At 40.3% G+C, this 23,616-nt stretch overlaps 1 protein-coding gene across 2 annotated transcripts in view; it reads right to left on the bottom strand.

Annotated features, from left to right (window-relative positions):
• Positions 1–23,616, bottom strand: part of FZD3 (frizzled class receptor 3) — a 98,573-nt gene that overhangs the window by 50,977 nt on the left and 23,980 nt on the right. For both annotated transcript variants that reach the window (XM_066278596.1, XM_066278597.1), the window contains exon 3: positions 5,144–5,340. In XM_066278596.1, the coding sequence (XP_066134693.1) occupies positions 5,144–5,340 (197 nt within the window). The remainder of the gene's footprint in view (positions 1–5,143; positions 5,341–23,616) is intronic.

Here is a 23,616-nt window from a genome sequence, read left to right as displayed (position 1 = left end):
TCCCATTTTAAAGACACTCTATGCTTATCATATTGGTTAAAGGCCTTTCAAGTCAACTAGTTTTTTCCTACCATTCCTAATTTCTCTCCAACCTACTGCATTCTCTAATTCAGTATTCCCAAACTTGAAAGTACATAAGAAAACTTAAGGTCCCTTTAAAATGTAAATTCTTGGACCTCACCACCACAAATCACATTTCCATATACCTGAGTTAGGGCCCAAGAAAACTGCATTATAACAATTTTCCAGATCCACAGACTTGAGAAAAAAATCAAAGTCTCAGGACAAAGAAAATAGGATGGTATTGCAGACATACTTATATGACTAAGGGTACCATTCTCAATAACTTCCTGCATCTTTAATTTTCTTGTCGGTAGCAGTTTCTAACCTTCAGACTCCCACTAACTAAATGTTTACTAGTTTATATGCATCAAATAGTTTCCAAGAAACTATAATTGATATTGTTTTCCAAATGCATGTATAACCTTATGCTATAGCAAATTAATCTTTTATTTTCCAATACAAACCATTTTCTTCACAGGGCTTGGAATTATAAAGCCAAAAGGCAGAAACATAGTACATTCAGGCATTTATTGGAATCTGCAGTATGCCAGAAATTTAACATAAACAGACAAAAAAATCAGGATCTCTATCCTTGAGTTTAAAAGGAGACACATACTTATAAAAGACAACACAAAATGCAGCAGTGTGATATATAAAGCAATCAAAATATATATAAAGTATAAATTGATATAGAGGATTATTTCAAAGAAAGCGGTTATAAAAGACTTCATAGTCTCTTAAACAGAATTTTGTATCAGTATTTGCCAATACTGAAAGTATGCCAAATAGTATTTTAGCAAGAAATACAAGTAAAAGCATAGAAGTTTGAACCAAGTGTGTTTAGAATTGCAGGAGCATAAGGTATGCATGACTTGCAACAAGAGAAGGTTGGACAGGTAAGAATGTTGCAGAAATATAATTGTGTGTGTCTCTCTGTATGTGCATCTATGTATATATAAACAACGTCATAAGATTTAAAAGCATGCAAAGTAATATTCAGTATTTTTGTGGATGTATCTGTATAGCCAACTACCAATTCAACATATACATGCCCTTCAGTCTTTAACCCTTCCAAAACTAAACTCTTGATTCCGTTCCTTAGGTTTCTCCATCTGCACAACCGACAATTCCATTTTCCTAGATGCTCAGGTCAAAAACCTTGGGGTCATCTTTAAAGTCCCTTCTCTCTCATTTACACCTTACAAATTACCAGCAAATCCTGTCCTTCTACTTTGTGATATACTCAAAATCTGACCACTTCTCATATTCTCCACTGCTGCTTCAATTTGGGACTTCCCTGGACTTCTGAGAGAGGCTTCCCACTGATCTCCACTTCCACATAGCACCACTCCAGTGGTCTGATCATGTTTATTCTGGCTTCCCTTCTCACTCAGGGTCAAGTCCAAATTCGACATCAGAGCTACAAAACTCCTACCACCCCTCACACTTGTGTGTGTGTGTGTGTGTGTGTGTGTGTGTGTGAGTGTGACAGAGAGAGACAGTGAGAGGGACAGATAGGGACAGACAGGAAGAGAGAGATGAGAGCATCAATTCTTTGCTGCAGCACCTTAGTTGTTCATTGATTGCTTTCTCATGTGTGCCTTGACGGGGTGGGGTGGGGCTACAGCAGACCGAGTGACTCCTTGCTCAAGCCAGCAACCTTGGGTCCAAGCTGGTGAGCCTTGCTCAAACCAGATGAGCCTGCGCTCAAGCTGGCGACTTCGGAATTTTGAACCTGTGTTCTCCACATCCCAGTCTGCCGCTCTATCCACTGTACCAGCGCCTGGTCAGGCCCCTGTACTTTTTTGATCTTACTTAATCTTTCCATTCTCTCTCACTCGCTTGGCCTGAGCCCCTTTGGTCACCTTGTTGTTCTTGGAATATGCCAAGCATGCTTCCACTTCAGAATCTCTGAACTTGCTGCTCTGTTTCCCCTTCCTGGACTGTTCTTCCCTATACATCTGTATTGTTTGTTCTCTCACTTTACTTAGGTCCCTGTTCCAGTGCCCCCTTACCTAATCAGTAGAGAAATAAAAGATTAAAAGGGCCTTCCCCAATGTCTCCACAGAAAATAGAGTCCTTCTGCTTCCCTGTATTGTATTACTATCACCTAACTCTACTCTCACTTAATAGCATTTGTTACCATCTGACATTATCTATTTATTTGTTATCTCCCACTACCAGAATTTTAGCTCCCTAAGAACAGAGATGTTTTTGTTCACTGCTCATCTTCAACACAAAATAGTGCCTAGCACATAGAATACATTCAATTAACGTTTGTTGAATCAATGACTGTTGAATAAATATATTTATATAGCCCTAACTTGAGTAACTAGAAGATGACTAGGCGCAGTGTGGAAGACAGCTTTTGAGCTGAGCCAGAACTAAAATCATGTAAGACAGTGAGAATGCGACAGCTATGAAATTAGTTAGATAAAAGCAATAGGAATGTGGAAGCTAATGTCAATGAAGGAGGAAGATGACTTCCAGGGAATTTTAAAAAAAAACTGATCTAGAAATAAAATAAATTTTAGACATGCTGAAATTGAGGTATCTGAGACAAATTCAGGATAGCATTTTCCAATGGCTTCTGAATATGCAGATTTGGAACTTGGTAGGAAGACGTCAAGGCTATAGATTTAAATTTAGGAGTCATCAGTCCATGAATAAGAGGATAAAATCAGTAAGATAATTATTACCTAGAGAACAGGAACAGAACTTTGAGAAGCACTAGTATTTAAGGGTCAGAAAGAGGATCCAAGAAAGAATATTGAGAAGGATTGGTCTGAGTTGTAGTAACAGTTCATATACGATGACTTAACTGATTTTCAGGAAAAGAGGGCAGGCTGAGGTTGAGGGGAATAAGGATCAAATATAAAATAAAAGTGAAATATGGGTTTGAAGTGAGTTATATAGATTTGGCATAGGTGTTAAGGGGAATGAACACAAATTTCCCTGTTTACCAAATTGGAAATTGATCAAAGAGAAACAGCAAATAGAATTGCTATAGTTTAAATCATTAAATAATAGCACAGGTAATTTATAAGAAATTGGTTGAATCGATCCAGTTGGGGATTTGAACAAGTTACAGTGGAAGGAATAAATTAAAATTGCTAGGAAAAGTGTTAAAGTGATGGACCACAATTTAAGCTACATAAGGTAATAAGACCTAGAAGGTATTGATTGGGAGGGGAAAAAACCCAAAAGCCTGTGGGTGTCCATGAAGCGAAGACAGGTCTAGTAGGAACAAAAATATGAGAGAGGTAGAAGAATAAAAAGTTTTGAAAGATTAGCATGCCAGAATTTTTTTTTAAAGTTTTTTTTTTTTTAATTTTTATTTATTCATTTTAGAGAGGAGAGAGAGAGAGACAGAGAGAGAGGAGAGAGAGAGACAGGGGGGAGGAGCTGGAAGCATCAACTCCCATATGTGCCTTGACCAGGCAAGCCCAGGGTTTCAAACCGGCGACCTCAGCATTTCCAGATCGACGCTTTATCCACTGCGCCACCACAGGTCAGGCCAGCATGCCAGAATTTAAGAGTTAGGCAATCCCAGGCAATAGTGAGGATATAAAAATACATTTAATCCTATCAAAATAAAGAAAGATCACAATGAGATTTCTATACTTGTATATAAAGTACTAACATAAAAATGATCACTAAACAATGAGAGTTAAATACAAGAAACATAAAACAGGATTCTGGCCCAGTCAATTCATAACTGTTGCTATAAACATCAAGAAATTTATAGAGTTCTAAAGAATGACTATAAACACTATCATAGGTGTTTGAGGAAAGAGTGGATAAGAAAGCAAAATGTCAGTAAATTGACTACAAGAAATTAATATGTTTTATTTCTTAAAATTTTCTATCTCTCAAATGAGAGTAATAGCACCTGCTTTTTGCCTACCTCCAAGGGCGACTGTCAGATGATAAACAAAATTAATTTTAAACATAATGGAAAAAAGAATGTTCACTGCAGCATTGCTTATAATAGAAAGATATCTGAAAATAACCCAAATGATCATCCCTAGGAAATGGCTAAATAACTATAGAATATTAATACAACTGGCCATTAAAGCGCAATTAAAGGGAATGAATCAGACCTAAAGATATAAACATAGGTACATGTAAAAAAATTTAATGTTTATAGATATGTATATATGAAATGAAGCGTATAAAAACAAACATCGGAACAATTAACAACAAATTTAACATAATGATTACTGTACTTCAACTCCAGGGAGAAAAGAAGAAAAGGAAATCAAGACAGATACCAAGGAAGTAATTTTCAACTCTATCTGTATTGTTTTATTTCTTAAAAAGAAAGTATCAGAAGCAAATATTGCAAAATATTAAGACTACTCAAGCTAGATAATAGGCACGTTCATATTCCTCTTATTCTTTAGTTTTTAAATATTTCAGAATACAAAAAGGAATAATGTTATTATATAAGAAATAACAGTATTACTACTGTGTACATTATTACTACTAATTATAATGGTCTCTGATACAAATCTATAAGACTGTCTAGTAAACATCTCTAATCTTTAGGAGATGTTTAAAATCTATCCACTGAAAATAATTAGAAAAGCACCTGACATTTTCTGGGGCTGGTACTTTTAATACATGACAGAAAAACAGAACTGACAGAACTACTTGAGTCATTAACACATTTCAGTCATAATGACATTTAAATTCTATTAAATCATCATTAAAGGTATGTAATGATGAGGCAACAAATGATTATTTTCTTCTATTTTCTAATTTTCATAAATGGCATTACTTTTATAGCCAGAAAAAAATTTTTAAGAGAAAATCAACTGAATGTCTTATGTTTTCCTTATTTAATTCTTTTAAACATTTCTTCATAGTAACATTTCTCTTTTTCTACCTTTTTTATGTAGTGTTTCCAAATTTCTAAGGAAATGAATAATTTTGAGGCCATGAAACGGTTGTTCAAAATTAAAACTAATATATATACTTTTTAAAAGTTTCTAAACACCAATGAGCTAAAAGAAAACTAATTTTTAAATATACTGCAACATAAGTAATGATCCATGAAAAGAGATGATTTTCGCACCTACTGCATTCCATGTCTTCAGGCCAAGGAACACCAAACATCTCCATAAGCTTTGAGCACTCGCTGTAGGCCCGCTGGCACAGCCTACGACAGGGAAGTGTGACACGTCCATATTCCATACAAATAGGAGCATAGAGCGCACAGAGAAATGGCCGGAAATCCCGAGAACAATCCAGATTCACCATAGGGTGGAACGGCTAGAAAAAAGTTAAAACTGAGTCATTAGAGAAAGAGTTGTATCATTTTCTATATACAATATTGCAATATTCATATTTTTGTGTTAAAAAGTTCCTGAAAGTTATTAAAAATTTTTGAAGGAGAGTTTTTTTGTTGTTGTTTTTTTTATTTATCCATTTTTAGAGAGGAGAGGGAGAGACAGAGAGAGAGAAGGGGGGGAGAAGCTGGAAGCATCAACTCCCATATGTGCCTTGACCAGGCAAGCCCAGGGTTTCGAACCGGCAACCTCAGCATTTCCAGGTTGACGCTTTATCCATTGCGCCACCACAGGTCAGGCGAGTTTTGTTTTTTAAACGAACCCTCCTAGCCCTACCCCTGGAGATTCTGATGGTTAAGTCTGCAGTGTATCCCAGAATTTATATGTATATTTTAATTGTTACAGGTAATATTAATAAAGAGAAAAGGCTGAGAATTACTAATAACAGTATGATCCATTTTACAGAGAAGAACACACAAAAGATATATACTAGATGCTCAAAAGGGTGATAACTTCCTGGTGATAAGGGATTTTAATATTCTTCCTTTTATGTATTCCAATTTCTACATTTTCCTCATTTAACATGTATCAACAGAAGAGAGAGGACAAGAAGTGAAAGAGAAGGGGAAGGGAGGGGAAAAGTAGTTATATGTACTTATGGTTATTTAGAGAGTGAGAAGTACGGAAGAGATCTCTCACCTTTCTCATATTTTCTTGTTCTTTTTGTTAAAAATATTTTTTAAAAAACAAGAGCTCTTTAAACTAAAATTACATGATATAAACAGAGTTAACACTGTAAGCTGATATTAAGAAAACAAAAACAAAAAGATAGTGGCTCCAAATATAAAAGCACACTAAAATCATCACAGGAATAAATCAAATATCCAGGAAGTGTATATGTGGGCTTTTGACTATAAAATATTCTTTCACTTGTTTATATAATAGTTTCAGGGCCATTACTGATTTTGAATTGATAGCAAATATTCTCACCACCAGACCTACTGAGTAAAAATCTATTTATTTCTACACTTATATATACTTTCCAGAGATCTCCTATACACAATGCAGTCAGAAAAGCAAGAGTCATTCAAAAGAAACTGACGTTCAAGATGTTAACTGTATAATGGATGTGATAACCAATATATAACAATCAACTATTTGTGGCAATAAACTATATGTGACTGTCATTTCTAGGTGAAAGAGTAGTTTGTGTTAAACCATCAAGAACTTTAAAATACAGAAAAAAAGTTTTGTTTTTTTTTGTGTGTGTGTGTGACAGACAGACATGAAGAGATGAATTCTTCGTTATGGCTCCATAGTCTCAGTTGTTCATTGATTGCTTTCTCTTATGTGTATTAACCAGGGGGCTACAGCAGAGCAGTGACCTCTTGCTCAAGCCGGTTACCATGGGGTCATTTCTATGTCCCACACTCAAGCCAGTGTCTCCACACTCAAGCTGGTGTGCCCACGCTCAAGCTGGATGAGCTCAAGCTGGTGACCTTGGGTTTTGAACCTGGGTCCTCTGTGTCCCAGTCCAAAGCTCTCCGGGCGTCCCCAAATTACAGCCTGTGGGCCGCATGTGGCCCCCTAAGGCCATTTATCCGGTCCCCCGCCGCACTTCCGGAAGGGGCACCTCTTTCACTGGTGGTGAGAGGAGCACTGTATGTGGTGGCCCTCCAATGGTCTGAGGGACAATGAACTGGCCCCCTGGGTAAAAAGTTTGGGGACCCCTGCATCCATTGCACGACCACCTGGTCAGGCCAGCAAGGTTGCAGGATATAAGAAAATATTTTAAAAATGTGTTTTTCTATATAATGAGAATGTGGAGAATAAATTAAAACAATACATTTATAATCACTAAAAAAATGCCCAAACTGGCCCTGGCTGGTTCTCTCAGTGATAGAGCGTCGGCCTGGCATGTGGAAGTCCCAGGTTCGATTCCTGGTCACTGCACACAGGAGAAGTGCCTATCTGCTCCTCCACCCTTCCCTCTCTTCTTCCTCTCCCGTAGCCAAGGCTCCATTAGAGCAAAGTTGGCCCGGGCACTGAGGATGGCTCCATGGCCTCCGCCTCAGGTGCTAGAATGGCTCTGGCTACAACAGAGCAACACACCAGATGGGCAGAGCATTGCCCCTGGTGGGCATGCTGGGGGGACCCCAGTTGGGCGCAAGTAGGAGTCTGTCTGCCTCCCCACTTCTAACTTCAGAAAAATAGATAAATAAATAAATAAATAAATACCCAAACATGGTATAGATGCAACAAACCATGTACAGGACTTGTATAAAACACTGATGAAATAAATTGAGGAAGACAAATAAATGAACAGATATACACTTTATTAGTTTGCTAAGGCTGCCATAACAAAGTATCACAAACTGAGTGGCCTAAACAACAAAATTCATTGTCTTACATTTCGGGAAGCTAGAAGTCTGAGATCAAGGTGTTGGCAGCAAAGTTATGTTTGCACAAAAAGCTGTACACGAATTTTTGGAGCAGCTTTACCTGTATATATCAAAGAGCTGGAAACCATTCAATGTCCTTCAGTGGATGACTGGTTAAGCAAACTGGTGAATTTCTAAAATGGAATACTACTTAGCAATTAAAAACAATGACTAGGCCCTGGCCAGCTGGCTCAGTGGTAGAGCGTCAGTCTGGCGTGCGGAAGTCCCGGGTTCGATTCCCGGCAAGGGCACACAGAAGCGCCCATCTGCTTCTCCACCCCTCCCCCTCTCCTTCCTCTCTGTCTCTCTTCCCCTCTCGCAGCCAAGGCTCCATTGGAGCAAAGATGGCCCGGGTGCTGAGGATGGCTCTGTGGCCTCTTCTGCCTCAGGCGCTAGAATTGCTCTGGTCGCGACAGAGCGACGCCCCGGATGGGCAGAGCATCACCCCCTGGTGGGCATGCCAGGTGGATCCCAGTCGGGCGCATGTGGGAGTCTGTCTGACTGCCTCCCCGTTTCCAGCTTCAGAAAAATACAAAAAAAACCAAAAACCAAAAAACAATGACTATTGGTACCTGTAACAAGTTGGATGTATTTCAAGGATATTATGCTAAAATCTCAAAAGACTACACACTGTATGATTCTTGAAATAACAAAATTATAGACAACAAATTAGTGGATGCTTGGGATTAGAAAGGGGAGAAAAATGAAGTATAGGGGAGTTCCGTGGTGGTGATAAAACTATTCTGTATCTTAACTGTAGCACTGGCTATATCAATTTATACATATGATAAAATTGCAGACTACACACATATGCACACACACACACAAATGGTGTGTGTAAAAACTGGTGAACTATGATAAGGTCTGTAGACTATCAATGCTAATGTAAAATAAGATAGTGGGGGGGACTAGGTAGGGTACACAGAATCTTCTGTACAGTTTTTGCAATGTCCTGTGAGTCTATAATTATTTTAAAATTAAAAGTTAAAAAATGGCCCTGACCAGATAGCTCACAGTTGGTTAAGAGCATCATCTGGAAGCACAGAGGTTGCCGGTTTGATCCCTGGTCAGGGCACATACAGGAACAGATTGATGTTCTTGTCTCCCTTTCTCTTTCTCTCTCTCTCTCCCTCCCTGCCTCTCTCACTAAAATAAATTTTAAAAAGTTTTTAAAAAGTTAAAAAAATGTATTATAGTCATATGCATATGTATGTCTTAAGCAAGTCTCAAACTTGCCTAGTACTAAGCAACACACGAATACTAACCCAACACTGCCACGTTTTTGTTAGTAAAACCTCTATTTGTGAGCCGCATCATGAATTATAAAACTGATTTGAGTGACATGTTGCATGCACTGCTTGTACTGAGTCTAAAGCTACAAGTTTTTGATTCTGTCACTTATTAGCTATAAGTGCCTTCTGTGTTTTGTCTCAGCTAGCATTTACTGACAGTTCCTAGAGAACAGGCAGTGTTCTAAGTGCTTTACGCACATTATTTCATTAACCCTCTCAACAATCCCATAAAGCAGGCCCTACACTTATTAATCACATTTTATAATACATGTGAAGAAAACAGGGCATAGAAAGTTAAGTAGTTTGCCCAAGACCACACAGCTAAAAAGAGTCGAGAGTCAAACCTTGACATTCCTATTCAAAGCCCTTGAGTTTAACCAATCTGTTCAACATAACTTCTCTAAACTACAGTTTTCTCCTCTGTAAAATGGCCTTAATAAATACACAAAATTATCAGAATACACCAGCCAGTAAATGATAGCTTTAAAGGGGATTAAGGGAGAGCTGCAAATTAATAGAGCTGTAGAAAGCCTATGTGATGGGCATAAGGAAACCCTGCTAAGTTTCCTGTTCACAAAAGCCAAGTGAGAAGTCAATGGAAATATTTTCAAAAGCAAAACAAAACATGGATGAATTTCAAAATCATTATGCTGAGTGAGAGAAACCAGACATAAAAAAGTAGATACTATATGACTACATTTTTATAAAACTCTAGAAAATGAAACTAATCCATAGTGACAGAAAGCAGATCAGCTGTTGTGTGGAGCAGGGAGTCAACAGGGTGTGGACTACAAAGGGACACAGGAGGCTTTTGAGGTGATAGAAATGCTCTATATCTTGATTGTGGTGATGGTTTCATGGGTATATACGTCTCTCAAAATTCATCAAATTGAACACTTTAAACAGTGCAGTTTATTGTACAAAAATTATAACTCAATAAAGCTGCTATATAAAAACAAAAATATTAATATTTTCAAATAAACAAATTGCCTTGACTTTAACCCTAACAATTTTCAATCTCCACAAAATAAAACTTAAAACGAGGTAACCTAAATACTGTAAAGCTGAGAACAAATATATACAATAAGTACTACTATTAAGCACTATGAAGTAGAAATAGGATTTTTAGCTGATTAAATTTTAAGAGTCTTAATGGCTACTTCCTTAAATAGTAATAATTTTGTTCACTAAATGAAGACCAGGTATAAGAAGTTCACAAACTGAAAAGTAACTTTCTAAAATTAAATTTCTGGGTTTGTTGTGTACAAAGGTATACAACATGGAACCTTCCATTCTTTGTTCAAATTCAAATCAACCAAGCCTTTGTGCTCCCACTCCCTTTCTTCTTTCAAATTTCCATTCCTGTTACCATAGGAACCTGCTAGCTGACAAGTCTTCAAGCATAGCAACAGCTGAAGCTTAGCAAGGGGTGTGAAAAGGGGACAGAGTCAAAGGCCAAAATTTGACTCATGAGAATCAGAATTCCAATCTTAGGAACTCTACAAAGGGTCTGGCAACCATAGAAATAGTGTCCTACTGGGTTTGGGAATATTATAACTAAATTCACTAACTGTGAACTAAATGTGGAATGGCTTTGAAAATTCAAAAATGGTATTCATTCTATTTCAGATCCAAATTAGAAAAAGGAATTAATGAACAACTGTTTAAAGTAATTTAAGTGATTAAATATAACTTTTAGAACTTTTTTTGTAACAAAATTTCTAATGAGAAGTCCAAAACTTTAATAATTATTTTGTATAAAAATAAATCTAGGTTTTTAAAACACCTTTATAATCCCAATAGATTTACTTTTCTTTTACAAATCTTGATATTTTTTATTAGATTTTATTTATTGATTTTTTAAAAAATAGAGAGAGTGAGAGAGAGAGAGAGATGGGGAGAAGCACAGGAAGCATCAACTCGTAGTAGCTGCTTCTTGTCTGTGCCTTGATCGGGCAAGCCTGGTGTTTTAAACCGGGGACCTCAGCATTCCAGGTTGATGCTTTATCCACTGCGCCACCACAGGTCAGGCCAAATTTTAATATTTTTAAATGTCTCATAATAGCATATTAAATGCTTTCTAATAGTATTTTAGTAAGTTTGCAGAAATATGTCATTATCACAGAAGTATATTTATCTTAAGTCAAAGATGAGTCCCCAAAGCAGTCCATAAAATTTGACTTTCCTTTAGAAAGTAAACTTTTTTTTTTTGTTTTTTTGTTGTTTTTTTTTTTCTTCATTTTTCTGAAGCTGGAAACAGGGAGAGACAGTCAGACAGACTCCCGCATGCGCCCGACCGGGATCCACCCGGCACGCCCACCATGGGGCGGTGCTCTGCCCCCCAGGGGGCGATGCTCTGCCCATCCTGGGCGTCGCCATATTGCAACCAGAGCCACTCTAGCGCCTGAGGCAGAGGCCACAGAGCCATGCCCAGCGCCCGGGCCATCTTTGCTCCAATGGAGCCTTGGCTGCAGGAGGGGAAGAGAGAGACAGAGAGGAAAGCGCGGCGGAGGGGTGGAGAAGCAAATGGGCGCTTCTCCTATGTGCCCTGGCCGGGAATCGAACCCGGGTCCTCCGCACGCTAGGCCGACGCTCTACCGCTGAGCCAACCGGCCAGGGCTAGAAAGTAAACTTTAATATTTCAAATATCATAAAGAGTTGTTAATTATAGTCTGTTTCAAGAGATAAAACTTCACAAACCAAATTTCACCACACTTAATAAGTTCATTGAAAACAAAATTTTTAAGCTATTACTTTGGAGTGATTTGTCACACAAGAGAAACAATTAAAAATTTTAAAGGCTGCTATTTCCTCCCTAAAGTCTAGAAATATCTAAACCCAATGAATTCTTTTTTTTTTTTCATTTTTCCAAAGCTGAAAACGGGGAGGCAGTCAGACAGACTCCCACATGCGCCTGACTGGGATCCACCCAGCATGCTCACCATGGGGCAATGCTCTGCCCATCTGGGGTGTTGCTCTGCCGCATCCAGAGCCATTCTAGCGCCTGAAGCAGAGGCCACAGAGCCATCCCCAGTGCCCGGCCATCTTTGCCCCAATGGAGCCTCGGCTGTGGGAGGGGAAGAGAGAGACAGAGAGGAAGGAGAGGGGGAGGGGTGGAAAAGCAGATGGGCGCCTCTCCCGTGTGCCCTGGCCGGGAATCGAACCCGGTACTCCTGCACACCAGGCGACGCTCCACCACTGAGCCAACCAGCCAGGGCCTGAATTCTCCATTATTTGTATGTACATTTTTCAGTTTAGAAGCTTCTTCATTTCTGGCTGGTTTTCCTGTTGTACAATAGGCTTCTCAAGTCACCTCATCAAATTGTTGGTTGATTAGGAAAAAAATCAAGTTATTACTGTAACCTAAACAAAAGATAATACATTCTGGGTAATGCATGTATTCTAATGATATAAATCATGAATTTTAAGGATATAATCAAAGAAATTTTGTTTCCTAAAAGGACTATCCACAAAATGTTAGTAATTATTGGTACAGCAGTGCATATTATGCCATTCCCTTAAAAAGACAAACAAAATAAAACAGTCTCTGAAAGCCCAAACACTATCCACAGCTAATGCCTTCCATATATGAGCCTTCTCTTTTGAATCGCCTAAGCACTTCATGCTGTTATGGCATTTAACAAGTTCTTTAAGTTTCAGTCATTCAATCAAAATATATGTAATAAATGATACTAAGTCTTAGGCACTGCAACTGGGAGCTAAAAAAAAAAAAGAACCGCTGGGTTTTTAAAAACAAAGTTTCTGTACTAATTTTATTACTTTAAAAGCACAGTGTGGATCTTATAGAAAAATCAGAAAAAAACATTAAATGGGCCCTGACCAGCTGGTTCAGTGGATAGAGCATCAGCCCAGAGTATGCATGTCCTGAGTTCAACTCCCAGTCAGGGCACACATGAGAAGAGACCATCTGCTTCTCTACCCTTCCCTCTCCCCCTTCTCTCTCTCTTCCCCTCTCACAACCAGTGGGCTTAACTGGTTCGAGTTTCAGCCTGGGCGCTGAGGATAGCTAGGCTGGTCCAAGCACTGGCCCAAGATTGGGACTGCCAGGTAGATCCTGGTCAGGGTGCATGAGAGAGTCTGTCTCTCCCCTCCTCTCAAAAACAAAACAGAACAAAAAACATTAAATGAAAATAAAAAACAAATAAATTGTACTAATTCAGGAACAACCACTACTAGCCTTAGGGAAAGATCATGAACATATACATTTTTTTTTCTTCAACCAAAGTAGAAATTTCCAGAAGTAAATGTACTATACATAATGTTTTGTTATCTATCCCTACTTTTTTTCCTACTTATTAATGTATCAAATACAACTGTTACAATTTTGACTGGCAAAGGTAAAGAAGAGAGTATTAAGGCAGAGGGACATAAAAGGTCTAGATGGGAAAATTAGATTGTTTTATTCTCTTTTTTTATTTTTTTATTTTTATTTTTCTGAAGTTGGAAATGGGGAGGCAGTCAGACTCTCGCATGCGCTCGACTGGGATCCACCCGGCACGCCCACCAGGGGAAATGTTCTGCCCATCTGGGGCGTCACTCTGTTGCATCCAGAGCCATTCTAGCGCCTGAGGCAGAGGCCACAGAGCCATCCTCAGCACCCAGGCCAACTTTGCTCCAATGGAGCCTCGGCTGCAGGAGGGGAAGAGAGAGACAGAGAGGAAGGAGAGGGGGAGGGGTGGAAAAGCAGATGGGCACTTCTCCTGTGTTCCCTGGCCGGGAATCGAACCCGGGACTCCTGCACGCCAGGCCGACGCTCTACCACTGAGCCAACTGGCCAGGGCCTGGATTGTTTTATTCTTGAGCTTAATCACACCACTTTTAAGTGAAAACACATATGCTTAAAGCTTCAACTAAAGACCAAAAGGCAGTGGGGGGAGCAAAGTAAAACATCAGTGCTCACAGCTAAGTGGTAAGTGGTATCCTTGGTGTTGGGATTCCCATCATCACCATCCCAACCAAGCACACTACTATTTACCACTGCAGGGGATTAAGTGGTTAGGTACAGCATCACAACTATAACTATGACTACTACCACCTCCCATGAAATTCACAGTTTATAAAGTTCATCAATTTATTCAAACACATATTTAGCAGTTACTATATATAAGGCAATGTTAGGTACAGGGTATACAAAGATGAATAAGGACAGCCTCTGCTTTCAAAAAAAAAAAATTAAAAACCAGCAAACAACACTTTGGTAGGAACTGAATTTTAAAAATGAGGACAACCTCACACCCATTAGGATAACTATGGTATTATCCATAAAAAAACCAAACATAAAAAAAATAAGTGTTGGCCCTGGCCGGTTGGCTCAGCAGTAGAGCGTCGGCCTGGCGTGCGGGGGACCCGGGTTCGATTCCCGGCCAGGGCACATAGGAGAAGCACCCATTTGCTTCTCCACCCCCCCCCCTTCCTCTCTGTCTCTCTCTTCCCCTCCCACAGCCAAGGCTCCACTGGAGCAAAGATGGCCCGGGCGCTGGGGATGGCTCCTTCGCCTCTGCCCTAGGCGCTAGAGTGGCTCTGGTCGCGACAGAGTGACGCCCTGGAGGGGCAGAGCATCGCCCCCTGGTGGGCGTGCCAGGTGGATCCCGGTCGGGCGCATGCAGGAGTCTGTCTGACTGTCTCTCCCCGTTTTCAGCTTCAGAAAAATACAAAAAAAAAAAAAAAAGTGTTGGTGAGGTTCCAGTTAGAGAAACTTGAACCCTTGTAACCTGTTGGTAGGTATGTAAAATGGAGCAGGTGCTATGGAAAACAGTATCATGATTCCTCAAAAAAAATAAACAGTATTATCATATGATCCAGCAATTTCACTTTTGGATATATACCCCCCAAAAAAATTGAAAGCAGAGACTGGAACTGATATTTGTACACCCACGTTCAAAGCCAAAAGGTACAAGTAACTAAAGTGTACAACAGATGAATGGATAACCTAAATGGTCTATACATAGAATGGAGTATTATTCAGCCTTAAAAAAAAAACCTCTGATACATGCTACATGGATGAACCTTGAAGACATGCTAAATGAAATAAGCCAGTCATAGAAAGACAGATACTGAATGATTCCATTTATATGAGGTACCTAGAATAGTCAAATTCAGAAAGAAAGTAGAATGATGGCTGTCAAGGGAGGATGGAAGACTGAAGGGTTATTGTTTAATGGGTAAAGAGTTTCAGTTTATTTTTATTTTTATTTTTTTTAAGTGACAAGAAGAGAGACAGTGAGACATGCTGGGGTCCAGCCCCGGGGGGGACCCAGGGGTCCCACAGGAGGAGACGGCGTTGGCGAAAATTGAGTGAGAGAGCCGAATTCTTTTCTATCTCTTTATTCTCTAGTTAGCATTTTCTGCCAGGCATCTCTGCTAAATGCTGGTCTAGCTTCCTTTTTATGCACACACACTAAGTTACAATCACATGGTATTTTGAATACATCATTGTTTTAGTTTCACTGTGGTTACATATTTCCAGATAACAGTTAATTCATATCTATAAACTACAAATCAGGTGGTAAGTTATTCAAAGTACAGTTATACAATAACTTGAATAGTAATAACAATATTGGTACAAACTTCTAAAAGATTAGTACTAATTAATAACTCTATTTTACTGTTGTTGTGAGTCGAGGGCGCAGAAAGAGATAGCAGACGAAATCATCAAGGACTAGCAAAAGGACCACCGCTTGCTCAGGCAAATGGCCTTGAGTTCATGCAGAGTCCTAATTCTTTTCCCAGGAGACTACAAAAGGCTTACTATTTAAGAAACTGACATAGTATTAAGAGTAACTTTTACTTAAAGATACATAGAGTGCATTTACAAGATAGCTAGTAGCAACATAATATCAGAAGGCATTAGTTGCTACTGCTGCTATGAATCCCACCACATTCCTCTCCTTATTCTTGGAAAATACAAAAATCTCATGAGAATATTTTACTGAGAAAAGCCCAGCAACTGCCTTCAGTGACAAAACAAGTCTTTTAACAAAACATTCTTTACTTGCCAGCTGCACTCCTATCCAAGGCCACGCAACAGGCCACTCCACTCCACTTTACCTACGATTCTAATGTCTAGTTAAACTTTATTCATTTACTATATTCATACACTAGTTAAGTTCTAACTTTATTCTTTCTAACATGATTAATAAGAAGAAATTCTCCTACAAACTTAACCCTTTATGACGGATATCATAGCCAGCCTCTTATGTTTATGAGCCCAGTTCAAGGGGCTTACAGGCTTTTCTGTGGAACTTACACTTTCTGTCTCATTTCCAAAGAAATTACTACAAATCTACAGGGAAAGCACAGTACTATTATCCCTGTGCTACAAATAATAGCACACACCCAGAAAAGGGGGGATATAAGGCCAGATTAATTCAAAAAGGTCAAAGGGGGAAGTATCGTTATGCCTTTCCTTTGCGGTGACTTTGTCACCCCGCAGCCATTGGTCTTCACTGCAGTGACTTTGTCACCCCGCAGCCATTGGTCTTCACTGCATTGACTTTGTCACCCCGCAGCCATTGGTCTTCTCTGCTGTGACTTTGTCAATCAGCAGTTTTTGATCTTCTTCTGCTGTGACCTTGTCAGCCAGCAGTTGTGGGTCTTCTCCTGCTGTGACCTTGTCAGCCAGCAGTCGTTGATCGGCTCCCGACAGAGACAGACTCCCGCATGCAGCCCAACCAGGATCGACCTGGGAACCCCATCTAGGGCCAATGCTGGAACCAATTGACCCATGGGCTGTGAGAGGGGTGGAGGGAGAGGAAGAGAAGCACACAATTGTTTCTCATGTGTGCCCTGACGGAGGATCGAACCCGGGATGTCCATACGCCGGCTGATGCTCTATACACTCACAAACCAGCCAGGGATGAGTATCAGTTTTGGAAGACAAAAAAGTACAGGGGATCCTCGGATTACAACACAGTTCCGTTCCTATGACAGTGATGTAACCTGAATTTTTGGTTTAAGTTGAAACACACCTAGCCCAGTGGTTCTCAAACTTTGTGAAGTAAGGGCACATTTAAAATCCTACAAAAAATTGTAGGTGCAGTACATACAAATTTCTGAGAAATATGTTATAATAATTAAGTCAAATATTAAAAAAATATATAAAGTCCAAGCGTGCTTTTATGGTAATTAAATAAAATAAATGACAAAATTTAAATTTATTCTGACATTAAAAAACATTTTTGTTACATTTTTTGAATTATGCTTTTTAGAATTCATAAAAAAGGAGTTAAAAAATTAAAAAGCGACAAAAAAGTTATCTTTTTATATATATAGATACATTCTTAGTAAGATTTAGTAAATTCGGCAGGTCCCAGTACAAATGTGTTAAGTTTTTTCATTCTTGTGTTTATTAGAAACATGAGCCTGATGTGTCCTAGCGATTTCTTCAATGTTTGGGCATATATTTGAAAGGCAAACTCTCATTTCCTCGTCAATACATTGAAGAATTCCTGTTTTTACTCTTGTGTTGAGTGCAGAAAACCCCCACCATACACATCATCTTAACTTTACAGTAAATAAAGGATAGAAGAAACTTGCCTCCAGTCTTTCCAGGGAACATGGAGGGTAGTGTAAACAATCCAGCACCACAGCTTAACAGCCCTTTAAAACCTAATCAGGCAAGTGAGGTGGGGGGTTGGGCAGACTGTCAGCTTACAGCCAATTCCCCACACCTCTGTCTCCCAAAAATCTAAACTCCAAAACCCCTGTTGGTTTTTTGGTCCCCAACAGGCACATATTTCTCTGGAATACCATAGGGCACACCTGGAAATCTTCTAGGGCACACCAGTGCATCCTAGCACACACTTTGAGAACCACTGCCCTAGCCTAACACAAATAGAACACTTGCACTTTTAATAGATCAAATGGCAACGGTAAGTGTACTTGGGATGCCAAATCCCTCACTCATATACCACAGTACTGAGTATTCTTGTGCTGCACAGAACCAAACTAGTTTGCCCATGTAGTCCATGAGTATGATGCTAACAGCATAAACCAAAAACACTCCTCAATTTCTTAAAGTTTTTATGATAGTAAGCATAGTAAACATGAAACATTGTGTATGTCCTGACTGTCATAACCAGAAGACCCCCTGTACTGGAGAAAATAATAATGATGATGATTATATAACAAGTGAATGTACTTAACGCCACTGAAAAATGGCTTAAATGGTAAATTTTGTCATGTGTATTTTGCCACAATTACAAAATAGTTTTTTGAGTAATTTCTACAAGTACTACTATGGAATATCCAGGCTATATAGTTAAGTGTAAAAAGGTGGTGACAACAAATAGTATAGCACTTATCAAAGAAAGGTGATATAGTCAAATATAAAAACATTTTATATAAACATTATATTTACAATTTTTTTAAATGTTTATTTTATTGATCTTAATGACAAAGAAAAGGAGAGAGAGACAGGAACACTGATATGTTCCTGCATGTGCCCTGCCTGGGGATCTAGCTGGCAACCTCTGCACTTTGGGACAATGCTCTAACCAATGAAGCTATCTGGCTAGGGCTATATCTACAACTTTTTAATGGAAGTATAAACAAAAAACATTTTAAAATTACTTCATTTAGGGTGAAACAAAGAACATGGTAGAGGTGAGAAAGTCAGAAACTGGGCTTCTCTGAATGTACCTTGTTCTATATATAAAGTTTTAAAACATAATTATAAAATAAATTTAAACCAAAAATAATTTTAAGTCATTCCTGAAAATCAAAATGAAACATATGAACCTGTGTATTGAGTTTAACCACAGAGAAAAGATGTATTTAAGTAACTTTAAAATACAGTATTTGACTGTACATCCTTGGTGAAAGACATCCTTAAGCACAAAAAGAAGTACCAAAAACAAATCTTAAGACTGCTTTCAGGGAGTTCCAAGATGGCTACTGAGTAGGTGGACGCTCCAACCTCCACTTCCCAGAACCAAGGTGGAGTACAACTTAAATCTGAGAACACTCATCATGAAAGACCAACTTTGGACTAAACCAAGAGGATTCTATAGCCAAGGACCACCAAAGGACCCACACTGAGACTGGTAGGAAAGGCAGAGATGCAGAAAGGGCTGCCCTGCTCCCGGGAGCGAGCGGCGGCCAGGAGGGACTCTCTGAATGGGGAGGGTTATCCAGCGAGCTGTGGGTCCTCAATCCCAAAACCAGAATCCCAGCCTAGAGCCCTGGAGCCTGGAAGGGGCTTACGGACTATATTTGGCTGAGAAAAGAGCCTAAAAACTGTTTGAGAGGAGGCAGAACTCTTGGACCCAGGCTCCGTATTAAAAGGTTTGCAAGGAGAGCCTCGCTCACAGCAACTTTCCCAGAGCTCCAGGAGCAAAGAGCGCTGGGAGGACTGGAGTTGCCAGGGGAGAGAGTGGTCTCAGAAGCACAGGGAAGACACTTTGGGGAAAGGACACCCTAACCCCTGGGCTGTCACTCCCCAAATCTAAAGTGAACATTTTACCTGGGAACAGCATCACCAGCAAAGGGAAGAAATTACCTCATCCATTGGAGGCTCACCTGCCCCAGTTAGAACAAAGGTGCTTAGAGCCAGGCAGCACGTTAGGGACACAAACAGGCAGTGCAGAGGCCTAAGCTACATTCCCCCACCCCCACCCCCGTACTGCTGAGTGCTCGCCGGGGGTGGTCGGGCCAGAGGCAGCAGGGCACGGCTGTGAAAGCCAGGGTGGTTGGAGCGAGTGCACGCAGGCCGGCTGCAGGGGTGGGAACCACTGCTGCCGCTGCAGAGGTCCAGGCTCACACACAGTCCTGCTCACTGCATGGGCCCGCCATTGGCGGGGGCGGAGACCCAAGCAACAGTGGAGAGGGTACGTGTGGGTACCCCTGAGCCCGCCAGCAAGGCTGAAGTCCAGGCGGCTGCTGTGGAGGTCCAGGCTGGTGCAGGTGCACTCACAGCAGCAGCAAAAGCAGGGCGACCGAGGGGGCGGTCCCAGTGGGCGTGGGCAGGTCCCCCGTGGCATCTACTGAGGTCTGAGCTGAACGGAGGCTGAGGCAGCCCTAGAAGTAGTCCGAGTGTGCATGTGTAGGCCCACCTGCCCTGGCAAAAGCTAGGGCTGAAGCTGCAGAGGCCTAAGCCCATAAATAAAAGTGCCTGTGGCGCCCCTCAGCGGCAGCAGAGGCTGGGGCGGCTACAGAAGCAGTCCAAATGGGTGTGCACGGGCAGCGCGAGCCCACCCGGGGCAGCAGCAGCTGCTGCGAGATGGGCTGGTGCCAGCAGCACGTGAACCCAAAGCCCCACGCAGCAACAGCGGTAGCAGCCCGGTGGACAGACCACACAAGGGGAGCACTGGGGCCAGACCCACCGGACCTCTGTGACTACACCCTACTGAGTGCTGAAAAAGAAAAAAACAAAACAAAATAAAATAAGTAAATAAAAAGTCTGGATAGAATGACACCTGAGGCTAAGAAGTAGGCAACATCCAATACTATACCTAATCACTGAATTACAGCACTGAGCCCAACAAGTAGCCAGCAATTAGAGGCAACAGAAAGCAGATCTTAAGGGAACTTGAACTTTTAAAGGAACTTTCCTCAGGCCAAGAGTAGATAAAAGCAAGTCTAGGAGTACAGCTGATATTTACAACACCACCTGGACCCAGCAGAGGCAGCCACAAGATCTGGATGACCTGTAGCTCCCAAAAAGTTGACAAGAGCCAGTCATAGGCAGTGACCCCCCATTGATCTGCACCAGGCCCCGGACAGGGAAGTCCAGGGCAGGCACATTCCAAGTCTGGATATGGAAAGCACCAGTTCAGGACCTAACAACCCTTGTTAGAGTGGAAGCTTAATGAAGGGCTTCTCACACCTGACCCAGCTAAGACACAGAAAACTCCAACACAAACAGCAAAATAACAGTGACAACAGATAAGCAGCCCACAGCAGATTACAAACAACAGCTGATGCCAACACAAGAAGACCTAGAAATAACACAACTGAAACTGGAGGCAGACAATACCAACCCTAGACTTAGCTAGCTTCACAAACACCACACCCAAACAAAGAGTGTATACACACAAAATGGGAAGAGAGAAAAATGCAAACAAATGAATCAACAAGAGAAACCCCCAGAAAATGAACTGAGTGAGATGGAAATAACCAAACTACCAGATGCAGAGTTTAAAATAATGATTATTAGAATGCTCAAAGATCTTAGAGCAACAATGGATAGACACAATGAGCACATAAATAAAGAGATAACAAGCATCAAAAAGGACATTGAAATAATAAAGAAGAACCAGTCAGAAATAACAATTACAATATCAGAAATGAAGACTACACTAGAAGCTATTAAAAGCAGGCTGGATGAAGCACAGGATTGAATCAGCAATTTAGAAGACAAGATAAACGAAAACATGGAAGCGGAGTAGCAAAAAGAAAAGAGGCTCAAAAAGTCTAAGGAAACTCTTAAGAGAGCTCTTAGACAACCTAAAGAGAAACAATATCTGAATCATAGGGGTTCCTGTAGAAGAAGAGAAAGAACAAGGGATAGAGATCTTGTTCAAAGAAATCATAGCTGAAAACTTCCCTAAATTGATGTAAGAAAAAGTCACACAAGTTCAAGTAGCACAGAAAATTCCAGTAAAGAGAAACCCAAAGGAATCTACACCAAGACACATCATAATTAAAATACCAAAGCTAAGAGATAAAGGAAAAATATTCAAAGCTACTAGAGAAAAAAAGTCAATCACTTACGAAGGAGCCCCCATAAGGATGACATCTAACTTCTCAACAGAAACACTTGAGGGAAGAAGGGAATGGAAAGAAATATTCAAAGCAATGCAAAACAAGAGCCTAAAACCAAGATTTCTGTATCCAGCACAGCTTCGTTTAAAATTGAAGGAGAGGCCCTGGCCGGTTGGCTCAGTGGTAGAGCGTTGGCCTGGCGTGCGGGGGACCCAAGTTCGATTCCCAGACAGGGCACACAGGAGAAGCGCCTGTTGTCTTCTCCACCCCCCCTCCTTCCTCTCTGTCTCTCTCTTCCCCTCCCGCAGCCAAGGCTCCATTAGAGCAAAGATGGCCCGGGCGCTGGGGATGGCTCCTTGGCCTCTGCCCCAGGCACTATAGTGGCTCTGGTTGCAGCAGAGCGACGCCCCGGAGGGGCAGAGCATCGCCCCGTGGTGGGCAGAGCGTCGCCCCTGGTGGGTGTGCCGGGTGGATCCTGGTCGGGTGCATGCGGGAGTCTGTCTGACTGTCTCTCCCCGTTTCCAGCTTCAGGGGGGGAAAAAAATTGAAGGAGAAATAAAAAGCTTCCCAGACAACAACAAAAAAACAACAACACAAAAAAACCCCAAGGAATTCATTACAACCAATGCTGTAAGAAATGTTAAGAGGCCTGTTGTAAAAAGAACAAAGGGGGAAAAGAATACAGTAAAAGAGGAATATAGCTTTAAAGAATAAAATGGCAATAAACAACTACATATTAATAATAACCTTAAATGTAAATGGCTCAAATGATCCAATCAAAAGACACAGGGTAGCTGCACGGATATGAAAACAGGGCCCATACATATGCTGTCTACAAGAGACACACCTCAAAACAAAAGATACACAAAACATTGAAAGTAGAAGGTTGGAAAAAAATATTTCATAGAAATGAAAAAAGCTAAGGTAGCAATACTTATACCTGACAAAATAGACTTTAAAACAAAGGCTATAGTAAGAGATAAAAAAGGTCACTACATAATGATAAAAGGAGCAATCCAACAGAAAGATATAACCATTATAAATATCTACACACCTAATATAGGAGCACCTAAATATATAAAGCAGACTTTGATGGATATAAAGGGCAAGATCAACAGCAATACTATTAATAGTAGAAGATTTCAATACCCCACTAACATCACTGGATAGATCTTCAAGAAAGAAAATTAACAAAGAAACAGCAGACTTAAAGGACACACTAAATCAACTGGATTTAAGATATCTTCAGAACCTTTCACCCTAAAGCATCAGAATATACATTCTTTTCAAGTGCTCCTGGTACATTCTCTAGGATAGACAACATGTTAGGGCACAAAAGCAGTCTCAACAAATTTAAGAAGATTGAAATCATATCAAGCATCTTCTCTGATCACAATGACATGAAACTAGAAATCAACCACAACAGAAAAACTGAAAAATACTCAAAACACTTGGAAACTAAATAGCATGTTATTAAATAACGAATGGATTAACAATGAGATCAAAGAAGAAGTTAAAAAATTCCTAGAAATGAATGATAATGAGCATACAACAACTCAAAATTTATAGGACACAGCAAAAGCAGTACTGAGAGGGAAGTTCACAGCATTACAGGCATACCTTAAGAAGCTAGAAAAAGCTCAAATAAACAACTTAACCCTGCATCTAAAAGAACTAGAAAAAGAACAGCAAGTAAAGCCCAGAGGTAGTAGAATGAAGGAAATAATAGAAATCAGAGTGGAAATAAATGACATAGAGGCTAAAGAAACAATACAGAGGATCAAAGAAACCAAGAGCTGGTTC

Source organism: Saccopteryx bilineata, chromosome 1, assembly GCF_036850765.1.
Source record: "Saccopteryx bilineata isolate mSacBil1 chromosome 1, mSacBil1_pri_phased_curated, whole genome shotgun sequence".
Classification (NCBI taxonomy): domain Eukaryota; kingdom Metazoa; phylum Chordata; class Mammalia; order Chiroptera; family Emballonuridae; genus Saccopteryx; species Saccopteryx bilineata.
The sequence above is the reverse complement of the archived record's forward strand: the minus strand, read 5'-3'. Positions and strand labels throughout refer to the sequence as shown.